We start from the raw sequence: 24,274 nt of genomic DNA, 5'->3' as shown, positions 1-24,274 counted from the left end.
TCTAGAAAGAGGAATGGGGACGTAGCGCTCCTCAGTATGGGCTGAGCGGGCAGCGTGATCCGCCCGTTCATTGCCGACAATCCCGCAGTGACTTGGAAGCCACTGAAAGGTTATGTCGTGGCCTGCATCACTGATATGGTGTAATGTCTCTGTAATATGGAATATTAGTTGTTCGTGCGGTCCTCGTCGTAGAGGTGACAGTAGAGACTGCAGTGCCGCCTTCGAGTCACAGAATATAGTCCATTTGTGTGGCGGTTCATCACCAATGTGATGAAGAGCAGTAAAGAGCGCTGCGAGCTCTGCTGCTGTCGATGTTGTCGCGTGGGTCGTCTTAAATTTGATTGTTGTAGCTTTCGCTGGTATGACGATTGCCGCCGCGGAGCTGCTTGGAAGGACAGATCCATCAGTGTAAATATGCGTAGAGTCACGGTAGTTCTCGTACAAATATAGTAGCGTGAGCTGTCTAAGGGCTGGTGATGACAGATCAGCTTTTTTCGAGATACCAGGTATTGCGAGGTTGATTTTCGGCTGAGCGAGGCACCATGGAGGGATCGAAGGTCTCGCAGCCGGAGTGAAACAAGCTGGCAATGATTCATCATATGCAGTTATCGTTTGGCTGAAAGATGTGTGTGGCCTGTCCGCTGGTAGAGAGGCTAAATGGTGACGAGGAGTCCTGGCTAGATGCCTTATATGGGTCCTGAGTACTTCAATGTCAATGTGGGTCTTGACAAGGTGGTCTCTAGCGATTGCTATCGTAGCCACTGTTGAAGCACTCTGAGGCAGGCCTAGACAGATCCGGAGCACTTGACCCTGAAGACTTTGTATAGTGCGTAGATTCGTTTTGCCTGTGTTGATTATTGCTGGCAAGCTGTATCGCAGAAATCCCAGAAAAAGCACCCTGTACAGTTGTAACATGGCACTAGGCGACATTCCCCAGGTCTTGCCAGCGAAAAATTTGAATAGGTGGCATATGCCTGTCAACCGTTTTTTCACGTAAGATATGTGTGGGCTCCATGACAAGTCCCTGTCGATTATGACACCTAGAAACTTGTACGATCGGACCCGTCGTATTACTTGGCCATTTATCGTTACACTGTAGTTTGCCATGGGTTTGCGCGTAAATGGCACTAGTGCGCATTTCTCGGAGGAAATTTCCAGGCCTCGACTACGGAGGTAGACAGCAGTTTGTGTCGCGGCTTTCTGAATTCTCGCTCGCAGCTGTAGGCGTGTTACCGCAGATGTCCATATGCAGATGTCATCCGCGTACATTGATAGCCTGACTGTGGTTGGCACGTGCTCAAGGAGAGCAATTAGTGTTAGATTAAATAACACGGGGATAAGTACACCGCCCTGGGGGACTCCGCGGTAGCTATAATGTAGAGAAGTATGGCCTTCCTCGGTGCTTACAAAGAAGGATCGCATGTATAGATAGCTCCGTATCCATTGAAACATCCGACCACCCACTCCTACCTCTGCGAGAGCAGAGAGGATGGCTTCATGCGTAACGTTGTCATACGCCCCTTTAACGTCGAGGAATAAGGATGCGCAGAGACGCTTACGGCGTTTCTCATCTTGAATGTAGGTGACCAGGTCGAGGACGTTATCGATCGATGATCGACCGCGTCGGAAGCCCGCCATGGCATCTGGGTAGGTGTTGTGGTACTCCAAGTACCACTCCAGGCGTCCTAGGATCATCCTCTCCATTACTTTGCCCACACAGCTCGCCAAAGCGATCGGGCGATATGAGGAGAGCTCCAACGGCGACTTGCCAGGCTTCAGCAGTGGAACAAGGCGACTTGTCTTCCAGGTTGTTGGTAGCGTGCCATTTCTCCAAGATTCATTGTACACCTCAAGAAGAACCCCTCTCGCTCGCTCCCCCAGGTGACACAAAGCTCGGTAGGAAAGTCCGTCAGGTCCTGGCGCTGATGTGCGGCTACACAAAGCTAATGCTGCCTTAAGTTCGTGGATCGAGAATGGTAGATCCAACCGGTGATCACGTGGTGGCGGACAGCTGCTCGAAGGCGATGGAATGTTGGTAGCTGTGAGTTGGCCGGATAATCTGGCGCAGAAATCCTCTGCCACGTCAATCTCCGATCTCTTTTGAGAGAGGGCAAGTGCCTTGAATGGGAATCGCTGTACGGGAAGTGTCCGCAGTCCGCGCACCGTTCTCCATAGTTGCGATAAAGGCTTGCGTGGATCTAGCGACTCACAGAAGGCAGCCCAACGTTGCGATTCGAGCTTGTCTAACCGGCGCTGTATCTTCTTTTGCGTGCGCCTGGCGGTCCGTAGATCATCCATTGTTTTCGTACGTCGGTATCTTCGTTCAGCACGTCGTCTGATTGCTCGAAGTCGTTCTAGTTCCACATCATAATCATTAAGTTTCGAGGAGCATGTTAGAGTACGCATAGTGTCTTGCACCACGCTCTTGATGGCCTCTTCCAAGTCGAAAGATGGATTGGCGTCGCAGTGTTCTTCCATAATAGACTGAAATTTAGGCCAGTCCACTCTTTGGATCGTATCCCGTATTTTGGAAGCGGTCAATCCTCTGATCTTGATGTACGTGGGGATATGGTCGCTTCCGTGCGTCTCTATGTCCGCAAACCACCCTGCACGCCTGACTAGGCTTCGTGAGACGAAAGCCAAGTCAAGACAGCTGCTGTACGTGGAGCCACGCAAGAACGTAGGACTTCCATCATTCAGCAGCCAAAGTTCATTACTGGAGGCGAAAGATACCAGAGCTCTGCCTCTTGCGTTGATGATCGGACTTCCCCAGAGTGTATGATGGGCGTTGAAATCTCCAGTGATGACCCAGGGATTAGAACTTGAGGAAAGGATGTCTCGTAGTCTTTTGTAATCAAATCGACTTGACGGAGATAGGTAGGCGCCTACAAAAGTGAAGGCCAGATTCTTTTTCCTTACGTTGAGGCATATATATTGATTACTGTCATTAGGTGGTACAGGCTGATGAGTGTAGGTGAGGTCACGGCGAATGAACACCAAAACCTTACTGTTTTCATAAACAGCTGACGACATAAATGATTCATATCCAGAAAGCCTGATTTTGTTCGATAAGTTCGGCTCGCAAATGACGATAATGGGAAACATATTGGCGAACACGAAGCGACGGAAATCCGAAAGGCGCGCTCTGAGTCCGCGGGCATTCCACTGAAAAATAGCTGCTTGTCGGACGCCTTCCCTAAAAGACCGTGGCTGTGGAGCCATGATCTACTCAAGGGTTGCAAGCACCGGACTCAGGGCGTCCAGTACTTGAAGCGCACTTCTGGCAGACGGTGTGTGCATGTTGCTTAGCAGCACGCGAATAGCATTCATTAAAGGCCTAATAAGTGCTATCACTTGCTCATCTGTTTTCCGCGACTCCTCGGATACAGCACCTTGCTGTACTGGGGGCGGCTTCTTCTGCGGCTCTTCTGGCGGTCGTATACGTGGAAGTGGCGGCCATTCCTTTGTGGAGAGAGATCTGGCAGTTTGCTCCCTTCCAACATTGGTGATCGGAGTGCTGGAAACGTCCGCTGATGATGATGCTTGACGAGGGGACTTTTCCTGAAAGCTTGATGTTTTCCGCCGTGAAGACCGTTGTCGGTGACGTCGTCTTCGCCGTACTTTCACAGCGGCCTCTTTGTGGGTAGAGTTGTCTCTCACCATTTGCTTAAGAATGGTGAACTCTTTCTTGATCTGGGGACAGTCTTTGGAAGAGGCGCAGTGATCACCTTGACAGTTCGGGCACTTGAACGTGGTTGCGCTGCAGTTGTCTTCTGAGTGGGGTTCGGCACATCGAGGGCACACGGCCGAATTTCTGCAAACACCCTTCACATGTCCAATCTTCTGACAATTGAAGCATTGCATTGGTCTTGGAATAAATGGTCGAACCTGGTGGCGAAAGTGGCCGACCTTCACGTAGGGTGGAAGGCAGTCGCCTTTGAAGGTTATCTTCACACAACGTGTGTTGCCGAGGCGACTAACATGCACAATCACGTTGTGTTCGCTTGCTGGTTTTATGAGAATTGGGAGGTCCGCATTAGATATTTCATTGTCAATGTCATAGATGACTCCAGTTATTGTGGCACCATTCGTTGGCACGATGGATCGGACCTTGATGTTTCCCAGCTGCGTTACATGTTGTAGTATGGTCAGTGCACTCGGGTTCATCACATCGATTGCCAGGATGTTTCGTCTAGTATTTATCCTAACATCCTTGATCTCATTTGGCACGGTGTTCTCTAGATACACGGAGAGTGCTTGCCTGTTGAGGACGCGCAGGTTGTCGGTAGCGTTCTGTGGCACAAACAGGATGGAGTGAGGCCATCGCTGAGGAGCTGTTTTCACAGTGGTCGAGCTGGACGCCGAAGATGAGTTGATAATTCTTCGTTTGGCCTTGCGGTACTGGACAAGTCGAAAGCTGTCCTCCGAGGACTCGTCACCTGATGCGCAGTACAGCTCCGTGTCCTCGCTACCACTCCACGTACTTCCTCGCTTCCTCGAACCGATGTCCGCGGGTGAACGGGAACCGGGAGGATCCTCGGGGTGTTGTACATCCATCACCGCGATGGAGGGGGCGGTAGACCCCACAGGTGCAGTAAGAAGTCCAGAAAAACACAGAGACGGGCGAGATGTGTTCCGCAAGAGAAGCACTTCGTCTTCCTCCCAATGTGAGACATCTCACTGACGTTATGGGGTGGTCGTTTCTGCGCTAAATTCAAAGGGAAACTGGTGATAATCACTTCAGTGACACTTGAGTGATAGTTAATCACTTTCTATGTACACATTATTCTTCTTTCCCTTGAAATTCGCACTGAAACATCAGAAGACGAAGTTGGGTACACTACAATATAAATTCACTAGTTATTCTTCTAAAAGATGCTGTCGCTTCTGGAAAACTACCAATTGCGCAAACTTTTACTTCAAGACATTATTCCTCAACCCCACCTACACCCCCACTCACTCCGAACTGCCCGCCCTATGACAGATGACTTGGCCCGTAGGGGGTGACCCCCATTTCTTTGAGGAGCAAGCTAGCAATCGAAAAGCACATGGCGGTCTCCACTGCTCAAGAATGCTGCTGTCCTCGTAGATAAGTTTGGAGCTGGAAGAATAGTTGAACAATGGGCGCATTTTTCCTCGATTCTCGCTTACTAAGGCTGAATCTTGTGTGAGAGTAGCTGTCTTGCTATTTAGAAGCATAATTAAGCGATTAAATTTGAGCTCGTATTCGTGTTTGATGCATCATATAAGTTTAGACAGCGGCAGATACTGCTGGTTTATTTTGAGCATAGCGTATACACTGGTTCACACCGGACTTCATGTTGAGGTACATACGTTCTAAAAGTTGGGGACAGGGATGCAACGCACCTTTAGTAAAAATGTTTTGTAGTTCAAAAAATTGTAATGTGTGGTTTATTTATTTTATTTCCTCTTAAGGTATACTGCTGGAACTAAGCGCACGGCTGCGAGTACACAGGCACCATGGACCGCATGCTGGAGCACTACGAGAACGAATGCCCATTTCACACCGTGGAATGTGAGCGATGCGGCAAGGGAGTCCAGCACAAGCACCTGCCAACGCACTACGCGGCCGGATGCAGTGCCGGTGTTTCTTCAGCAATCACAGAGTCCTCGGAGCATACAACACTGACCCTTGCAGACGTGAACGCTGCCCTAGAAGACCTGAAGGCCACGTAGGGATGTCTCAACCACGACCAGCTGCTGCCAGTGATTCAGAGTCAGCTGAATGAGCTTACAGACAAAGCCAGAAACCAAGAAGCCAGGTTCGCTGGGATCACTCGCGAGCTCGGAGCATGCGAACACAATTTAAAGGGCGAGATGGCTCAAATCGCCGCCACGATTTCATCGACCGTGTCCAATCAACTCACATCTCAGCAAAATCCATTGGAGCAAGCCAGCACGTCGAGGTCGCTGTCGTTGCACTCGGGACAGGCACTGATACTTCGAAAGTTAGAAGGTTTAGCGCACCTGTAAAACTGGCGGCAAACTCCCCGGGAGCCTCATTTCAGCCGTGTCATTGCTCATTGTAAGGCATTGAACAATGGCTTTTGACATTTGACCAGTGCGCTGTCGACAACCGCGCACAATAAATAAATGCGGTTCTTAGATTATCTGCTGTACCTGGAAAACTGTGAGGAAATTATTCAGTGGAATGGAAGGGATAAAAAGTTTGCTGAGATTACGGTGTGGCACATGAGGGACACGTACTTCACATTTGCCGTTTGGAAGTACGGCACTTCTGCATCTACACTCGTTGTGCAGATCGAGTTTAGTGGGATGCTGGTCCACTCTGAGTGTTGGCCGCCTTTCTGGAGCGTGCACCTGATGAGTCTAGTAACACCCAATGACCGTTCGTTGACTCCCTGTGCCGAGCCTTGTTACTGCACGCGCCATGACCCCTCACTGCTACACTTCCACCTCAAATTTACTGCAGACATTGCCTCGATGGAAAATGACGGCTACCTCCGAGACGGAAAGATGGCGTTCCATATCTTGCTCAGCGTTACAGAGAGATACGATAGCATCAGAGGAGCACCCTAACGTTCGTCATCGCCGAATGTGCACGGCACCGGTGAATCCTCCTTGCCACTTCACAAAATGTGTCACATCAGCTTAACAAATTTTCGATCTCCTTTCTAGTAAATAAAGTGAGCTCTGCGACATTTCCTTTTTTAAGAAATCTGCTATCCTTTGTAACTGTCAACCCATTGTTTTCTGACTTTACTGGCCGTTGATTTTGTTTATTTCTTTTGCTAATGCGGTTTTTGTTGCGAAATATTGTGCTCCTGGAGTTGTTTCCAGCCTTACGACGCTCACCCCGATACTTTTCTCTCGATTATTGCCGTGCGGCTGTTAAAGCAATTGATTTCAAGGCGACGTTCGCGCTTGATACTACGCTGTAGTACTACGCGTTGTCCCGTGTCCGAAATACGCGGCCAATGTTAATGCATTGCAACGCATTTATTTATTTATTTATTTATTTATTTATTTATTTATTTATTTATTTATTTATTGAACCTTCAAGGCCGGAAGGCGTTACAGAAGGGAGTGCAACAAAATACAGAGCGTGTGCAGATAACGGGCTATAACAATAATAAATAAATTTAAAAGTACGGATTAACAAAAGTATTCTTCAATAGTCGTTATAAAAGCAGATGTATCGGTTATGTTAACAATTGAGGCAGTCGATGATTCGATTCATTGGTAGTTTTAGGCATAAATCAATAAAAAAAATAGGTTCGTGCGACAGTGTGGATCGCCTAATTTATGGTGATGGTCAGTGCGAGATATGTATGCAGGTCCGGACAAAAATTCGCTTTTTAATTCTGGATTGTAGTAATAAATTTTCTGCAGCAGTGATAAGCGTGCCAATTTCCTACCGGATGAGAGGACAGGGAGGTTTAACGTAGCCTTCATAGATGTTACGCTTGATGTCCGAGAATAGTTAATAACAATGAAACGTCCGCTACGATGTTGTATTGACTCTATTGCATTTGTTAAGTAATCCAAGCCAGGGCGCCACACAGAAGAGGTATATAGAAGCTTAGGACGTATTAGTGTTTTGTTTAGAAGTAGCTTTAAGTTAGCGGGTGCCGCAGAGAAATTGCGACGGAGGTAACCAAACGTACGGTTAGCATTGCTAGTGGTGTGGTTTATGTGTGTTTGACAGGAAAAATTAGATGTTATGCGGAAGCCTTAGTATTTATAAGAACTGACTTCTTCGAGTACAGAGTTCTTCAAATGATAGTCGGATAGGTTAGACGAAGCAGTATTGCACGATATCCTCATTAGTTTGCACTTCTGGCTGTTAAGTCCCATTTTCCAAGTGTTGCACCATTTAGTTACCTTGTCTAGATGAGATTGTGATGTTAGAGTGTCAGAATTTGATGATATTACTCTGTAAATGACACAATCGTCTGCAAATAACCTTACGCAGCACGCTACACAGTTAGGCAAATCATTAATATAAATGAGAAAAAGCAAGCAGGGCAAAGCGAAGAGCCAAAATTGTTAGCTGAGACAAATTGTGTTCTTTTGGATAACAAGTTTAATTTATGAGATAATATTACGGTCATTGTTGAGTGTATTTAATTTTAGACAAAGTAATTGGTGAGAGACGAGATCAAATGCTTTAGGAAAGTCTAATAAGATGGTGTCAATGTGAAATCCATTATCCAATGTTGCACCGTTTTATTCATTTATTTATTTTACTATTTATTTATTTATTTATTTATTTACAATACCCCTAAAGGCCCTCGAAGGACGGTATTTCATGGGGGACGGGGGGGGGGGGGCGACAAGAAAAAGCACACGTGTACATTCAGGTACAGCATACATAAAAAGAAAAACATTTACAAGAGATTTTTACCGCTCAACATGGCAGTGTAGTTATCATATTGAAAAAAAAAACATCGTACATATGAACATCAGGAGCAAGCAACAACTCAAAGGATCAAAAATATCAGGGAAACACAGTAAGAATACACAACATTTTTACAGCACGTCACAGTAGTGCAATTTATTTCCTTAAATTTGGCTATGTCAGTTTCCATGGCTCGGTATGAGGGTATATCGTTCCAATCAATGATAGTGCGTGGTACGAAGGACTGAGCGAAAGTTGATGAGCGACAAAAAATGCGTTTCGCTTTATTAGGGTGATGGCGGCGAGGTAAGATAATCGGCGGTGGTTGAAAAAAATCATCACGAAGTAAGCAGTGGTGGAAAATATTATGAAATATTGATAAGCGAGAGTGTTTGCGACGAAGGCTCAAGGGTTGCAAATCGGCACGTTTCTTTAAAGATGTAACGCTGGTGAATGTTGAATAATCTGAAAAAATAAATCGAGCAGCACGGTTCTGCAGGGCTTCAAGGTTAGAGGCTAGATATACCTGATGGGGATCCCAAATTGCCGCAGCATGTTCAATTTTCGGGGGAATCATGGTGATATGTGCCTGTTTTCGTACGAGTGGTGGCGCTTGCTTGAGGGTTCGATTAAGTAATCCAAGAGTGCGGTTAGCAGCTGACCCCACGGTTAAATTGATATGGTGATGCCGCGTTAGGTCAGACTGGTAATTAAGGCCAAGATATTTGTAGGAAGTGGAAAACTCAATCGTGCTGTTATTAATGAAGTAAGTATTGTCAATTCGAAACTTACTTTCAGCCGTTAAATGTCATTACCATCGTTTTAGAGATATTAAGCGACATTAGCCATTAGGAGCACCATAAGGCAATTGCATCAAGGTCAGATTGCAAGCATTGGCGATCGATATCAGGAAATTGTTAGGTAAATTACGACATCATCGGCAAAGAGACGAACCCGGGACGTTACGCAAGAAAGAAGATCGGTAATATAGATTAAGGAAGGAAAAAGTGGAGAAGGAAGGCAGAGAGGTTAACCAGTTTAGCCTAACCGGTTTGCTACCCTACACATGGGAGCGGGATGGGGGGATGAAAGATGGGGAGAAGAGATAGAGGGCACATAACACGGCACACATCGTTGGTTACAGTCCGTCACTCTTGCGCGGTACGTGACATCACTGTCACTGTCATCACTGTTTATCCTTCATAAACCGAAGTAGTCCCTTCGTCGCCTTCAGCTGCGATGTCTTCTGTCGGCGATATGTGAAAATGGTTGCAACTGACAATGGTCTATTGTCAAGGTGCGCTAGAACGGACACCATGGACTGTCTCTGAACATTATATTCAGGACAGTCGCACAGAATGTGTTCCAGCGTCTCCTCGCAAAGACACGCATTGCAGAGAGCGTTGTCGGCCATTCCAATGCAAAACGAGTAAGATTTCGTGAAGGCCACCCCTAGCCGTAAATATAGATTAAGAAATATAGATTGGAGTATATAAATATAGATTAAGAAATGTAAAGGACCTAGCACGCTGCCCTGGGGGACACCGCAAGTAACGAGACCAAAAGAAGAATTGTAGTTGTTAGCGGAAGTAAACTGGAGCCTGGAGCAAAAGAAATCTTTAACCCATGCGAGGACGTTAGGATGAATGTTTAGGCATGTAACTTTGAGAAGTAGTCTGTGGTGGGGAACGCGATAAAAAGCTTTCGAGAAATCAAGGAAAACTGCATCTACTTGTAAACCAGTGTCCACGGATGAGCGTAGGTCATGAACAAACCCTGCAAGTTATGTTTCACAAGAGTAGCCCTTGCGGAAACCGTGCTGATACTGGAATACTATGTTGTGGCTTTCTAAGTATTTGGCAATTTGGGAGTGAATGACGTGTTCAATGACCTTGCATATGGTACTTGTTAGCGAAATAGGTCTGTAGTTGCATGGTGAAGAACGGTCGCCTCACTTTATTTCATGTATAAATGAAATGAATATCACAGGAAGACCATTTACGGAACCCATGCTGACGAAGTGAAAAAAAAAATGAATTTGTTCCTAGGAAGTTGATGAGATTAGAGTACATTATATGCTCTACAATTTTACATGGCACACTTGATAGAGAAATTGGCCTATAATTTAAAAGTGAATTCACGTCGCCAGACTTAAATAATGGAACCACCTTGCCGACTTTAAAATCATTTGGTAACGAGCACGACAGAATAGATTGCGAAAAGACGTTGCACAAAATTATGAATGAGTACACTTTGGTATTTTTCAAAAACATAGAATTATTTTCATCTATTCCTGACGATGACGCAATCTTTAACTTAGGAATCTAGTTCACGACACTATCGTAATCAATTAACAAGGGCTTCATCTGAGGAAAATTCATCTTAACAACTTCAGGTCGAGAAGCACAGGGTAACACGTTATTCAAGAATGATTTAGAAAAGACTTCCTTGAGTACAAAACAACATTCTTCTTGCGGAACAACAGCACCATCTACATCAGTTAACGATATTGTGTTACATCCGGAACACTTGACAGTTTCCCAAAATATTTTTTGTATTTTCAGTCAGCAGAGATGGAAGTTTATTGTAAAACAAAACGCGTTTAGCTTCTTTGACTTCGTTTTTAAACAGTGAAGCAACCTGCTGATACGCGCGCCAGCTATCAGTTTTGTTCCGTTTTTTAATTTGGGGAAACAAGCGCTTTTTCCTGTTCAAGATACGTTTTAGGGATGCCTTAAATTACGCTGCTCGATGGTTAAACCGGACAACTCGCCGGGGTATGTATTTTTGTACCAATTCATTAAATTTATTTTTAAAAAGCGACCGGTTCTGTTCAACGATCCGAGTGTAAAAGTCCATTTGTCCAAAGTCCATATGGACCATTTATCATCATTAAGGTTTGCCGCAATCGCTTGAATCTCGGTTTGCTGTGCCTCGCCTTTCCATTCCGCCGTCCTCGAATGGTTGGGTCCTTGTGATCAGCTTCTGATGCGTCACACTGCCTAGGAAAAGCCAATCGCGCCCACCGGTGACCCCCTGTAATCGAACCCCTGACCCTTCAGAAATCATAAGCGAGGAGCAGGACACAGGAATGATTGCGCAATCGCGCTGCTTCAGTGCTGGGAAATTTGGGTAGCGTGTTCCACGTAATCCAGACACCGCCTGTCGCGTCCACTGCTTCGTCTGGCGTCCCGTCTGAAGCCGCGGTTCTTTTCCTCTTTCTTTTAAACAGAGAATCGAGGCCCGTGTGCTCGTATTTCGAGCACCCACAGAAGGCAACGCTGTAGAGGAAGAACATGGCATCGTACTACTGCGTGTTTTATTTTATTGTTGACAGGAATACTTTTTTTTTAATTCACCTGTGGAGGTCGGCACAAATCTACTTATTGCGCTGAAGTACTCGGAGATGTATGCACTACTTGAACGGAAAACCAACGCGCATACTTCACTAATACCAAAATTGAATTGAATCAGTATTCAACTAATTACTTGAGCAGATACACTGCAATGCACGCACTGAAGCTAGCGATTTCACAAGACTCCAAAAGAGTACGCATTTGGGCTGGTTGGTTCATGATTACGAGCAATAAAAACAGCGCTAAACGACGGGACGAGTGAAGGTACACAGACAACAGCGCTGACTAACAACCAAAGTGTGTTTATTCCGGCAGTCAGCATATATATGCTCCGCCGCTATCTGCAACCACAGAATCTGCAGAAGAGGGCATGCGCAGGGGGAATTGCAATTAATGTGATAAGAAGGCAATCTCCTTCGGAAGGAGAGAAATGGACGGAAGGCTTACACATGCTTCGCCACTAACGTGAATGTGGAAGGCTTCGGATATAAGGCGTGCGCGGTCCTCACGATATTTTGACAGATAGGTTACACCTTCGAAAGATGGCTTGCAGCCGCATTCATTGCAATGCAGTGACAACTGACTATCTTTTGCCCGTTTTTGAAATTTGTTGAAGTGCTCGCGCATGCGGTCGTTGATGCAACTCCCCGTTTGGCCGATATAAAAACGCTTGCATGAAAAGGGGATCTTGTACACCACACAGTCACAACAGTCACCAACACACCTCTGTCTGTGCTGTTTTTTACAACTTTTATTGTTGTTATTGCTTACCCTATCGACTTGGTGGCACAGGCTACCTAACTTATTTTCGGCAGTAAACAGCAACCTGACGCCTGCCCTACTGAAAACCTTTTTGAGATTGTGCGCAACCTGATGAACATATGGTATAACCGCAACCAATTGCCGTGAGCGATTCTCGGACAGAGCAGCTGCCGACTGCTTTCCTTTAAGGTTCGCTGCGAGGCTTTCAGCGATGCTGGTCAAAAGTGGTGCCGAGAAACCTGCGAGCTTCAGTCTGGCTACTTGCTTTTCGAAGCTTACATCCACTTGGTGGTCACATGACCAGATGAGGGCCGCCTTCATGCAGGATCTTGCTATACCGCGCTTGACTATCTTTGAGTGCGCGGACGAAAATGGAAGAAGGTTCTTATGAGACCGAGGAGCGTAACCCCAACATACATGATTGCTTAAGAACGTTAGCTCCAAGTCTAAGAAACGAAGTTTGTTGTCTGACGGATGCTCCGTGGTCAATTGGAAAGAATCTAGAACTGTGCGGAACAAGTCAAATATTATAGCAGCAGCGCGCTGCGCGTCAGTGGCGTTAGTGTTGTAAAAAATTAGAAAGTCATCGACCTATCGCATCACTTTTACAGTGCTTGTCTGGCTGAGCTTAGTTACAAGATTGCGGTCATAGCTGCCTAATAATATGTCACTAAGAACAGGGGCTATGCATGAACCGATGCACACACCTTTCTTCTGTATAAAAAGCTTATCCTCCATTGAAACGAAAGTGGAAAGCATATAAAACCTTAACAGCTCTAAAATCTTGTCGACGTTGATACCACATGCATTCTGAAACCTAATAACACCATATTTGTCAATGCAATGGCCGAGATATACATCTTCTTGAGGCAAGGAGTAATACAAGTCCTTGATGTCCACGGAAAAGGCTCGGACAGCCCTTGGACATTCCTCACGGAGGAAGGTGGAGACAGTACCTGGCGTCTTTATGAGGAAGGGGTCATCAATGTCGAGGAGGCACAAAAACCTTTGCAGGAACACTCCCAATTGTCGTTGCCAGGTTCCACGCTCAGAAACAATGGCCCGAAACGGGCACAGTTCTTTGTGCGTCTTGGCACTGAAAACACAGAAAGACTGGTTTCCTTGCAGGCCTTTTTGGAGGAGGCCAGCTTGGAGAGTCCGGCTTTTTCGCAGAGCTGAACAGCCTTTTTTTCACCTTCGCAGGAGCCACTCCATGCACTTCCTTGAAGTTGCCTAGAATGGCCGAATCTGCTTTGCTCTTGTACAAGCCACCAGGCATCACGACAAAACCGCCTTCTTTGTCGGATAGGAGCAGCTTGAGCCCCGCATTTCGTAGGACGGTCACTGCTGTGCGGAGCCGAACTGTGTTGCCTTTTTTGACCTGCTGGGGCAGGCAGTCAACACCTTCTCTGATGCATCTGTCAGCTTCATCTGTTCTTGCTCTACCGGCAGCTGTCCTGACGAGGCTGAGCAGTTCCGTCTTGTCCAGAGAAGGGCGCTCACAAAATTTAGGACCAAGCTTGAGTAGATCGGCAACATTGTTCGGAATTGAGGCATCCCCGAATGTTGTTACCTCTTGGCCTTGCCCCGGATTCCTACGTCCTCTCCTAGGTGGTCGAACCACCAGGCTGCCTCACAGGAGGAAGTCTGCTGTCTGAGACGCCATTCGCAAATCTTGAAGGAACTTCTTCTGAGCACTGTGGAAATGCAGCTCGTTCTGGTTCACAACCTGCAAGCAGTCGGTGTAGAAGCGTACCTGTCGAAATGCTTCAGAGCGCAAAATTCGGCACGTTCTCTTAATGTGGCCCTCCGAAGGCATCAGTCCCCCGAACAACACGGCGACTTCCGGCGGTAGGTAAGAATGCTTGAGCGAGTAAGTGTAGAGGCGAGCTCTACAAGTTGCGGTGGCGAGCAAATTGATGCAAATGACTGAGAACGGAAACACGAGAAAGGTACACACGAAGGAAAAGAGCCCGATGTAGAAGAAATAAACTGCAAAAGAGTACGCATTTGGGCTGGTTGGTTCATGATTACGAGCAATAAAAACAGCGCTAAACGACGGGACGAGTGAAGGAACACAGACAACAGCGCTGACTAACAACCGAAGGGTGTTTATTCCGTCAGTCAGCATATATATGCTCCGCCGCTATCTGAAACCACAGAATCTACGGAATAGGGCATGCGCAGGGGGAATTGCAATTAATGTGATAAGAAGGCAATCTCCTTCGGAAGGAGAGAAATGGACGGAATGACTTACACATGCTTTGCCACTGACGTGAATGTGGAAGGCTTCGGATATAAGGCGTGCGCGGTCATCAAGATATTTTGACAGATAGATTACACCTTCGAAAGATGGCTTGCAGCCGCATTCATTGCAATGCAGTGACAACTGACTATCATAGCCTCCTCTATTTTTCAAAAATAAAGGAGGCTATGATCCGTCATGGCAAGGAATTGTATGTATACATAAAAAAAGGGGGTATGTGTGTGTGTTTGTAGTGGGGGGTATAGGATTAGGGCGGTACGAAAAAATGTACTAACACCGTCATCTAGACCCATTCCGTTAAGGTACCGTAACAAAGCGTATTACGCATAAAGTTCATACAACCAACTCTGATATTACTACACAGGCCAGGCGACGCGAGCTACATTTGTCATGACGCATTCGCGACTGCACCGGATGCCCTCCATATTATTCTCGTTAATCGTGCTCACTGCACCGAGGCAAAAGAAAGATCATGGGCGCAGGTGCCTTTAAAATATCTCGCCCGTGCGAGGCACTGCTGCGCGTGCCAGGGGAGCTGTCCGTGTGAACACTCCCTGCCACACACCTGCCTCGGCGGCTCCAACCTACGTACCGTTCTAATAATAATAATATTTGGGGTTTTACGTGCCAAAACCACTTTCTGATTATGAGGCACGCCGTAGTGGAGGACTCCGGAAATTTTGACCACCTGGGGTTCTTTAACGTGCACCTAAATCTAAGCACACGGGTATTTTCGCATTACGCCCCCATCGAAATGCGGCCGCCGTGGCCGGGATTCGATCCCGCGACCTCGTGCTCAGCAGCCCAACACCATAGCCACTGAGCAACCACGGCGGGTTACGTACCGTTCTGCTTCGAGCTTTGATCTCCCCAGTGTCCCTTGGGTGCCCTGGAGTTCCTGCGCCGCCTGCTTTATTATAATCTCAGGTGCTCTCCTGAGACTTCCGTTTGTCGGTTACATGTGCCCTACAGCTGGATCAGTACTTACAATAATAAAAAACCCGATCTATCGTCGCGACGATAGATCGCGAAATGGGCTTTTGCAACATACCGCGCCCGTGCGAAGAGAATTACAGAATGCCAACGAGTAATCCGACCACAGCTTCGACCTCGTAACCTCGTCGAGTGACACCCAAGCACGACCGGTCGTGCACTCCAGCAACAGGCATGACCGCTGAAAACCGCATACCGGCGGAAAGTTCAACAGGATCATCCATCGGTTGCATAACTGCCACCTGTACGGCCAACATGGACCACACCCACACCGTCCCGCAACATAGCATAAAGAAGCAACTTTAAAAAGCCTAAAAACACGGCTGCACGCACACCACTTCACGACACTCCAAGTGAGACGCCATGCTGCTACGCTGCTACTGTTGCCGGATTAAAACTGACTACTGTCACCAAGTCTAGCAAGCGTCTCAGGAGCTGGCAACCTCGGCGCGTAGCAACATGGCGGCGCTCTTGCGGTTCCCAATTTCAATGCATGGGCCCTATGGGTAGCTTGTCCACTAGAGTCAGTAAAGTAACTCTATGGTCTAAGGTGCCGTACACGGTTCGTCAAGGAGGCTCACAGTTGACAACAGCTGCTCCTGTGGCTGGTCACTGGTATGCCAGTTTTCCTGTTGTTCCCGAGCCCCAAACTATGCCAGCTGAGCACCGTGGCCTTCTCGATACCACTGAACGAACAGCTCAAGCGGAAAACGAGCTAAGAGGAGAGGAGCATCAACTAGAGTCCCCATAAACATCCAGAAGTGCTACAGCACAGTCGGAACGCAGAATTAGAATTCGCCGACCTCCAGCATGGCTGAGTGACTTTGTGACCTCTTAGACTGTCTTTGTGAAGTGTTCAAGTTGGTTTCCTTGTTTCTTTCTCTCGTTTAAGGGAAAGTTATGTTGTGTTGTTGTGCAGTTGGTTTCGTTTCTAGTTTCGGTTTTGTTGTTACGTCATACGTGACGTCATAATGGCAATAAAAAGGCTGTTAGCTGTCAAGGGACACACGTGCACAGGGAAGTCAGGGATGTGATCGCAGACGATTGAAGTCGTGGTTGTTCTTTTGGGACGGAGGGCCCCCGACTGTGGCTCGGTGCGTCTGGCAACCTGACCCAGCTACCCCTACACCTACGATACAACAGAATCGGCGGCAGATGTAACGGCTATCGCCGACGGTAACGAAGCAGTTGTTCCTCGCCGCGTTGCGGAGGCGACAAGTGCGATAACAGTTCACCATTCTACGCGATAGTGGGTGCAGGGCTCATTCTATCTCTCGTTGACGCTGATCAAGGCAAAGCGTCTGACACCACTGAGTAGCGATAAGCTCGGTAAAAGAAGCCACCACGCTCTTGTGCGAGCGTAGGATTCGGGCCCCAAAACACCGCCATGCCGGATCGTGAACAGGGACGGGTGCACCGTTTTCGCGACCACGTCGTCTCCGGCGTCAACTGGCGACCGACGCGGTTCGTCGACAAGGTTCCCAGTTCACGTGTATGCAGCCTCTGCCACATGATCCCCAAACGGATGGTGCTGTTGCCGTGCTCGCACGCCCTGTGCCAATCTTGCCAAGCAGCCAGTCTCGAAGGGAGCGTCGGTCGGTGTCCGTTGGATCGAGAGGCATTCGAAGAAGGGGAGTGCGTCGGTTATGAATTCCCGGCCAGGAAAGCGAACACCGTGGAGGTGAGGACCAATGAAATAATTTCTGTCACTTCTTTCTTTATTGTTATGTTTTTCGGTGGGGGGGGGGGGGGCAGGAGGCAATTATGCATTAGTATTCCCATATTTCCGCTGCGGCATATCTGCACGCCTAACGATTAGAGTGCCCCTTTTACCATGGCCGAACAGTAACACAAAAATTCACCCTCTTCCGGATGTTACTCTTTAGCGTTTATCAAAACTAACACAATAGAGCAACACAAATTGACTGTAGGGAAAACACGGGGAAGGCGGGAGATGGAAATTCAAGACGATGATCAAAACGAGAAAAAAGGTGAATGCAAGAGACAATGTTTCGACAAGTGGACTCGTCTTCGACTTATGCTTTCCCGCAACCGTATATGTAATGGCCTTCAAATAAAGGGGGCAGGGCGTAAGGCGGGCGGGTGCGACAACGAGCGAAGGTGTGTTAGCGGGTCGAATTGAGAATAAAGGAGTATCTGCACAACGGCAGGGTCCCGGCCGTCTGCCAATCACGTGTCAACGACCGTGTGTTAGCCAGTGTTTCAACGGCGTCTGACACGCCGGCTGGCATAACAAGGCAAGGAAGCAAAGGGAGAAAAAGCGCTAAGAAACCAAACTAAGTGTTGTTGCTTCTAGCTTCAAATTTATCGACAGATACTGCTTGTTGATATTGAGCATATTTGCTTCCCCAAAGAATCTGTCGATAACGGTGGTTCACACCGTAATTCACGTAAAGGTATGTTCTAAAAGTTAGGGACAGGTATAGAAGTCGCCTGTAGTAAAAATAGTTTGTCGGCCAAAAATTTTAATGTGGGTTATTTACATATTTTATTTTCTGTTAAGGTGTACTGCTGGAACGGAGCGCACGGCTGCGAGTACACGGGCACCATGGACCGCATGCTGGAACACTACGAGAACGAATGCGCATTTCACACCATGGAATGTTTGCGATGCGGCGAGGTAGTCCAGCACAAAGACCTGCCAAGGCACTATGTGAACGGATGCAGGGCCGGTGTTTCTTCAGCGATCACAGAGTCATCGCAACCTACAACACTGACCCTTGAAGACGTGAAGGCGATGTTGGGATGTCTCAACCACGACCAGCTGCTGCCAGTGATTCAGAGTCAGTTGAATGAGCTGACAGAACAAGTCAGAAAACAGGAAGCCAGGTTTGCCGAGATCACTCGCGAGCTCGGAGCATGCGAGCACAATTTAGCGGGCGAGATGGATCAAATCAGCGCCGCAATTTCCTCGACCGTGTCGCACCAGCGGACGTCTCAGCAAAATCCAGTGGAAGAAGCCAGCACGTCGAGGTCGCTGTCGTTGCACTCGGGACAAGAAGATGAAATACGTCGAAAGTGTGAACACTTAGCCCACCTGGAACACTCGCGGCAAACTTCCACGAAGCCTCATTCCAGCTCTGTCATTGCTCATTGTGGATCTATTTTCTGTGACGTTCGGCGGTTGACCAGTGCGCTATCGATACTCGAGCGCATTAAAGTATATGGGTGCGTGGAATATCTGCTGACCGTGGAAAACTTTGAGGAAATCATTCAGTGCCAGGAAGGCTTCAAACAGTTTGCCGAGATTACGGTACGGCACATGAAGGACACGTACTTTGCCATTGCCGTTTGGAAGCACGGCGGTTCTGCAGCTGAGCTCGTTCTGAAGATCCAGTTTAACGGGACGCTGGTGGACTCCAAGTGTTGGCCGCCTTTCTGGAGAGTGCGCGCGGTGCATCCAAAAATATTCAATGAACGTTCGTTGACTCCCGCTGCCGAGCCTTGTTTCTGCAACCACGATGACCCCTCACTGCTCCACTTCCACCTCAAATTTACTGCAGACATTGCCTCGCTGGAAAATGACGGCTACCTCCGAGACGGAAAGGTAGACTTCCGTATCTCGCTCAGCGAAAGTAAGATGGACGGGGGGATCAGAGGAGCACCCTAACCGTCGTCATCGCAGAATGTTCACTGCACCGGAGAATCCTCGCCACATCACAATATGTGTCACAGGAGCTTAACGAATTTTTGATCTCCTTTCTAGTAAATAAAGTGATCTCTGCGACATCTGTTTTGTGGAAACTTGCTATCCCTAGTAGCTGTCAACCTATCCTTTTCTGACTTTACTGGCCGTACGTTTTGTTTATTTCTTGTGCTAATACAGTTTTTGTTGCGAAACGTTGTGCACCTCGAGTGGTTTCTGACCTTACGAGGTTCACCCTGATACTTTTCTCTCGATAACTGCCGTGCGGATGTTAAAGCGATTGATTTCAAAGCGACATTCGTGTTTGATACTACGCTGCAGTACCGCATTGTCCCGTGTCCCCAATACGCGACCAATGTTTATGCGTCGCATCGCAATTATTTATTTATTTATTTATTTATTTATTTATTTATTTATTTATTTATTTATTTATTTATTATACCTTAATTCAATCCCAGAAGGCGTTGAAGAAGGGAGTGGAATAAAATACATAGCATGTGCAGATAACAGGGTATAATATTATTTTTTAAAAATTGAAAGTGCGGATTAACAAAAGTATTCTTCAATAGTAGTTCTAAAAGCAGACGTATCGGTTATGTTAACAATTGAGGGCGGCAGATGATTCCATTCATTGGTAGTTTTAGGAATAAATGAATAAAAAATTGGTTCGTGCGACAATGTGGAACGCCCAATTTATGGCGATGGTCGGTACGCGATTATGTGTATGCAGGTTCGGACAAAAGTTCACTTTTTAATTCCGGATTGTAATAATAAATCTTTTGAAGCAGTGATAAGCGTGCTAACTTCCTACGGGATGAGAGGAGAGGGAGGTTTAAAGTAGCCTTCATAGATGTTAAGCTTGACGTCCGAGAATAGTTAGTAAGAATAAACCTGCGCTTCGATGTTGTATACCATCTATTGCATTTGTTAAGTAATCCAAGCCAGCGTCCCATACAGAAGAGGCATATTCAAGCTTAGGACGTATTAGTGTTTTGTATAGAAGTAGCTTTAACTTAGCGGGTGCCATAGAGAAATTGAGACGGAGGTAACCAAGCGTACGGTTAGCATTGTTAGTGATGTGGTTTATGTGTGTTTGCCAAGAAAAATTAGACGTTATGTGGAGACCTAAGTATTAATAGGAACTGACTTCTACGAGTACAGTGTTCTTCAAGTGATAGTCGGATAGGTTAGACGAAGCAGTATTGCGGAAAATCCTCATTAATTTGCACTTATGGCAGTTAGGTCGCATTTTCCAAGTGTCGCACCGGTTAGTTACCTTGTCTATATCAGATTGTATCAGATCGTCAGAAATTGATGCTATTACTCTAAAAATGACACATTCGCCAGCAAATAACCTTATGGAGGACGCTACACACTTTGGCAAATTATAACTATAAATGAGAAACAGCAAGGGTCCGAGAACAGAACCTTGCGGCATCCCGGAACAGACAGGACAACGCGAAGAGTCAAAATTGTTAGCTGCGAAAAATTGTGTTCTATTCGATTAGAAGTGTTCAATCCATGAGATAATATTACGGTCAATGTTGAGTGTATTTAATTTTAGACAAAGTAATTCGTTAGAGACGAGATGAAATGCTTTAGAAAAGTCTATGAAGATGGTGTCAACGTGAAATCCATTATCCAACGCGGCACCGATTTCATGTTTAAATGAAATAAGTTGAGTATCACAGGAAAACAATTTGCGGAACCCATGCTGACGAGATGGACAAAATGAATTTGTTTCTAGGAAGTTGACGAGATTAGAGTATAATATATGCTCTAGAATTTTGCATGACACACTTGTTAGAGAAACCGGCCTGTAATTTAAAGGTGAATTCACGTCGCCAGATTTAAATAATGGAACCACCTTACCGACTTTAATATCCTTTGGTAATCAGCACGACAGAATAGATTGCGAAAAGATGTTGCACAAAATTATGGATGAGTACAGTTGGGTATTTTTCAAAAACTTAGAACTAATATCGTCTACTCTTGACGATGACGAAATCTAACTTACGAATCTAGTTCACGACACTATCGTAATCAATTAACAAGGGCTCCGTCTGAGGAAAATTGATCTTAACAACTTCAGGTAGAGAAGCACAGGGCAACAGGTTATGCAAAAATGATTTCGGGAACACTTCATTGGGTGCAGAAGAACATTCTTCTTGCAGAACAACAGCACCATATATCTTTTGGGAACCCTTGACAGTTTTCCTAGTTTTTTTGGTATTTTCAGTCAGCAGAGATGGAAGTGTATTGTAAAACAAAACGCGTTTAGCTTCTTTGCGTTTTTAAACAGTGAAGCAACCTGCTGATACGCACGCCAGCTATCAGTTTTGTTCCGTTTTCTTTTTTTTTTTTAATTTGGCGAAACAGCCGCTTTTTCCTGTTCGAGATACGTTTTAGGGATGCATTAAACCACGCTGCTCGATGGTTACACCAGAAAACTCGCAGGGGTAGGTATTCTTGCACTAATTCATTAAATCTATTCTTAAAAAGCGACCAGTTCTGTTCAACGCCCCTAGGGTAAAAGTCCATTTGTCCAAAGTCCATATGGACCATTTATCATCGTTCAGGTTTGCCGCAATCGCTTGAATCTCGGTTTGCTGTGCCTCGCCTTTCCATTCCGCCGTCCTCGAATGGTTGGGTCCTTGTGATCAGCTTCTGATGCGTCACACTGCCTAGGAAGAGCCAATCGCGCCCACCGGTGACCCCCTGTAATCGAACCCGCGAACCTTCAGAAATTATAAGTGAGGAGCAGGACAGACGAACGATTGCGCAATCGCGCTACTTCAGTGCATGGAAATTTGGGTGGCGTGTTCCACGTAATCCAGACACCGCCTGTTGCGTCCACTGCTTCGTCTGGCGTCCCGTCTGAAGCCGCGGTTCTTTTCCTCTTTGTTTTAAACAGAGAATCGAGGCCCGTGTGCTCCTTTTTCGAATACCCACAGAAGGTGATGCCGTAGAGGAAGAACACGGCATTATACTACCGCGTGTTTTATTTTAATGTCGACAGAAATATATATATTTTTTTTTACATCACCTGTAGACGTCGGCACAAATCTACTTATTGCGCTAAAGTACTCGGAGATGCATGCATTAGTTCAACGGAAAACGAACGCGCATACTTCACTATTAACAAAATTGAATTCAATCGGTATTCAACTAATTACTTGAGCAGATATACTGCGACGCACGCACTGAAGCCAGCGATTTCACAAGGCTCGTCCGCTTCTGATGAAATTTCGAGTGTGGCACCAGGTTGGACACAAGCGCAGTCAAAGTTGCGGTGAAAATACGCTGTTGTTCCGCTTCTTTTCTTTTTTTTTAACGACACACCAATCGCGACCGCAGCGGTCACATTTCGATGGGGGAGAAATGCGAGAACACCCGTGTACCGTACACGCTTATGTGCACGTTCAAAAAAACCCCGGTGGCCAAAATTAATCCGCAGTCCCCCACTAAGGCCTGCCTCACAATCATATCATGGTTTCGGCAAGTAAAGCGTCAGAATTTGAACAAAAATCACACATACACAACAAAAAACACTTTATACGCATTAAGGCTAGAATGTTGCTGCAGCCCTGTTGCATGTCGTCGGAAACTTTCGGAACGCGAATCTCAAAACTGATGTCATACTTACAATTCGTTCCTAGTGAATATGGCCGTACAATTCACCGGCTGCACTTCGTAAATAGCAGTTACGGCGTAAAGGAAGTAGTTGAAAAGCTAAAGAAATCAAAATTTCTAATTATGTGCATAATTAGTTTGTACTTTTGTTCAATGAATGTTTGCATCTTGGACTAACGCTCAATGTGGAATTCTGCAACATGTCATCAGTGATTTGTAAAGATCATGTTAACAGTACAGTTAAACATCCCGTATGTATCGCAAGCAGTAAGCCTCTCCTGGGTCGATGTTAGCGGCAGACGCTACTGAAGCAGCTTCTGCCCCTGCTTCAGTAGATACGATACCAGAGTAGGAGATATATCAGATAGCTTCCCTGCCCTCCCCTCCTATGGAACGCTTTTTCTTATCCACGGTATAATTTTGTCACGTACTTCCAAAGACTGTTATAATCATACCAAAAAACTCTATCCTTGCGCAATAAATTTATTCCTTGCGAAACTATTGGAAATATAGTTTGAGGAGGGGCGAATCTCTCTGTAGAAATATTCCTTTTTATACAAGATTCCTCAAATAACTCAGCAAAATAACTGCAACACTCGTGCTATCGTAGCTACCGTAAATGATGTAATAGCCAAATCTTTATATGCAAGGGGCGATTAGTAATTTATTGTTTTGTCATCAAAACATAACAAAACTATCTGATAGTAACGTTACACCTGATTTGGCATTCCCAAAACTTCCTTCCCCCGAAGCAGAACAATTGTGTTCTTTTTATTTATTTATTTTTATTTATAAAATGATTGATTTATTTTTATCTCTAAAGGTGCTTTTATTTTTATCTCTAAAAGACGCACTAGATTTCATCTTGGTGCCCAATTCCAACTCTAATTCGCCGATTTATGTTAATGCAAATGCAGATATGCTCTCCATGCATTACCTATGAACCGTACATGAACTTTGCTGCATGTAGGAAGCAAGGATCAGTTTTACCAACTCCTTTAGTCAGAATATTGTTTTAAAAACACGTTGGGTTCAGTGAAAAATATCGAAAATCTGGAAAATATGGGGCAGAGAAGTGTAAGCTCCGAGATGTCAGATTGAAAACTCTGCACAAAAGAGGATATCCTAGATGTGACAGCATCTGAATAAGAAAAAAATGTGACAAGTCTCCTTATCGCAACCCTAGCGCCAGCGACATTGATCGCTAGTACACA

The 24,274-nt window shown here is 46.1% G+C and overlaps 2 protein-coding genes across 2 annotated transcripts in view; both read left to right on the top strand.

The window, feature by feature from the left end:
• The window catches only part of LOC135908339 (fibroblast growth factor receptor homolog 2-like), a 204,854-nt gene that overhangs the window by 40,037 nt on the left and 140,543 nt on the right, over nt 1–24,274 (top strand). The window lies entirely within an intron of this gene.
• LOC135908297 (uncharacterized) lies at nt 16,777–19,610 on the top strand. Its single transcript, XM_065440051.2, has 2 exons — nt 16,777–17,441; nt 18,285–19,610. The coding sequence occupies exons 1-2, from the start codon at nt 17,148–17,150 to the stop codon at nt 19,389–19,391; spliced, it is 1,401 nt and encodes a 466-aa protein (XP_065296123.1). The 5' UTR covers nt 16,777–17,147; the 3' UTR covers nt 19,392–19,610.

This window comes from Dermacentor albipictus, chromosome 6 (genome assembly GCF_038994185.2).
Source record: "Dermacentor albipictus isolate Rhodes 1998 colony chromosome 6, USDA_Dalb.pri_finalv2, whole genome shotgun sequence".
Classification (NCBI taxonomy): Eukaryota; Metazoa; Arthropoda; class Arachnida; order Ixodida; family Ixodidae; genus Dermacentor; species Dermacentor albipictus.
Note: the sequence above shows the minus strand (reverse complement) of the source record. Positions and strands in the feature narration are given on the sequence as shown.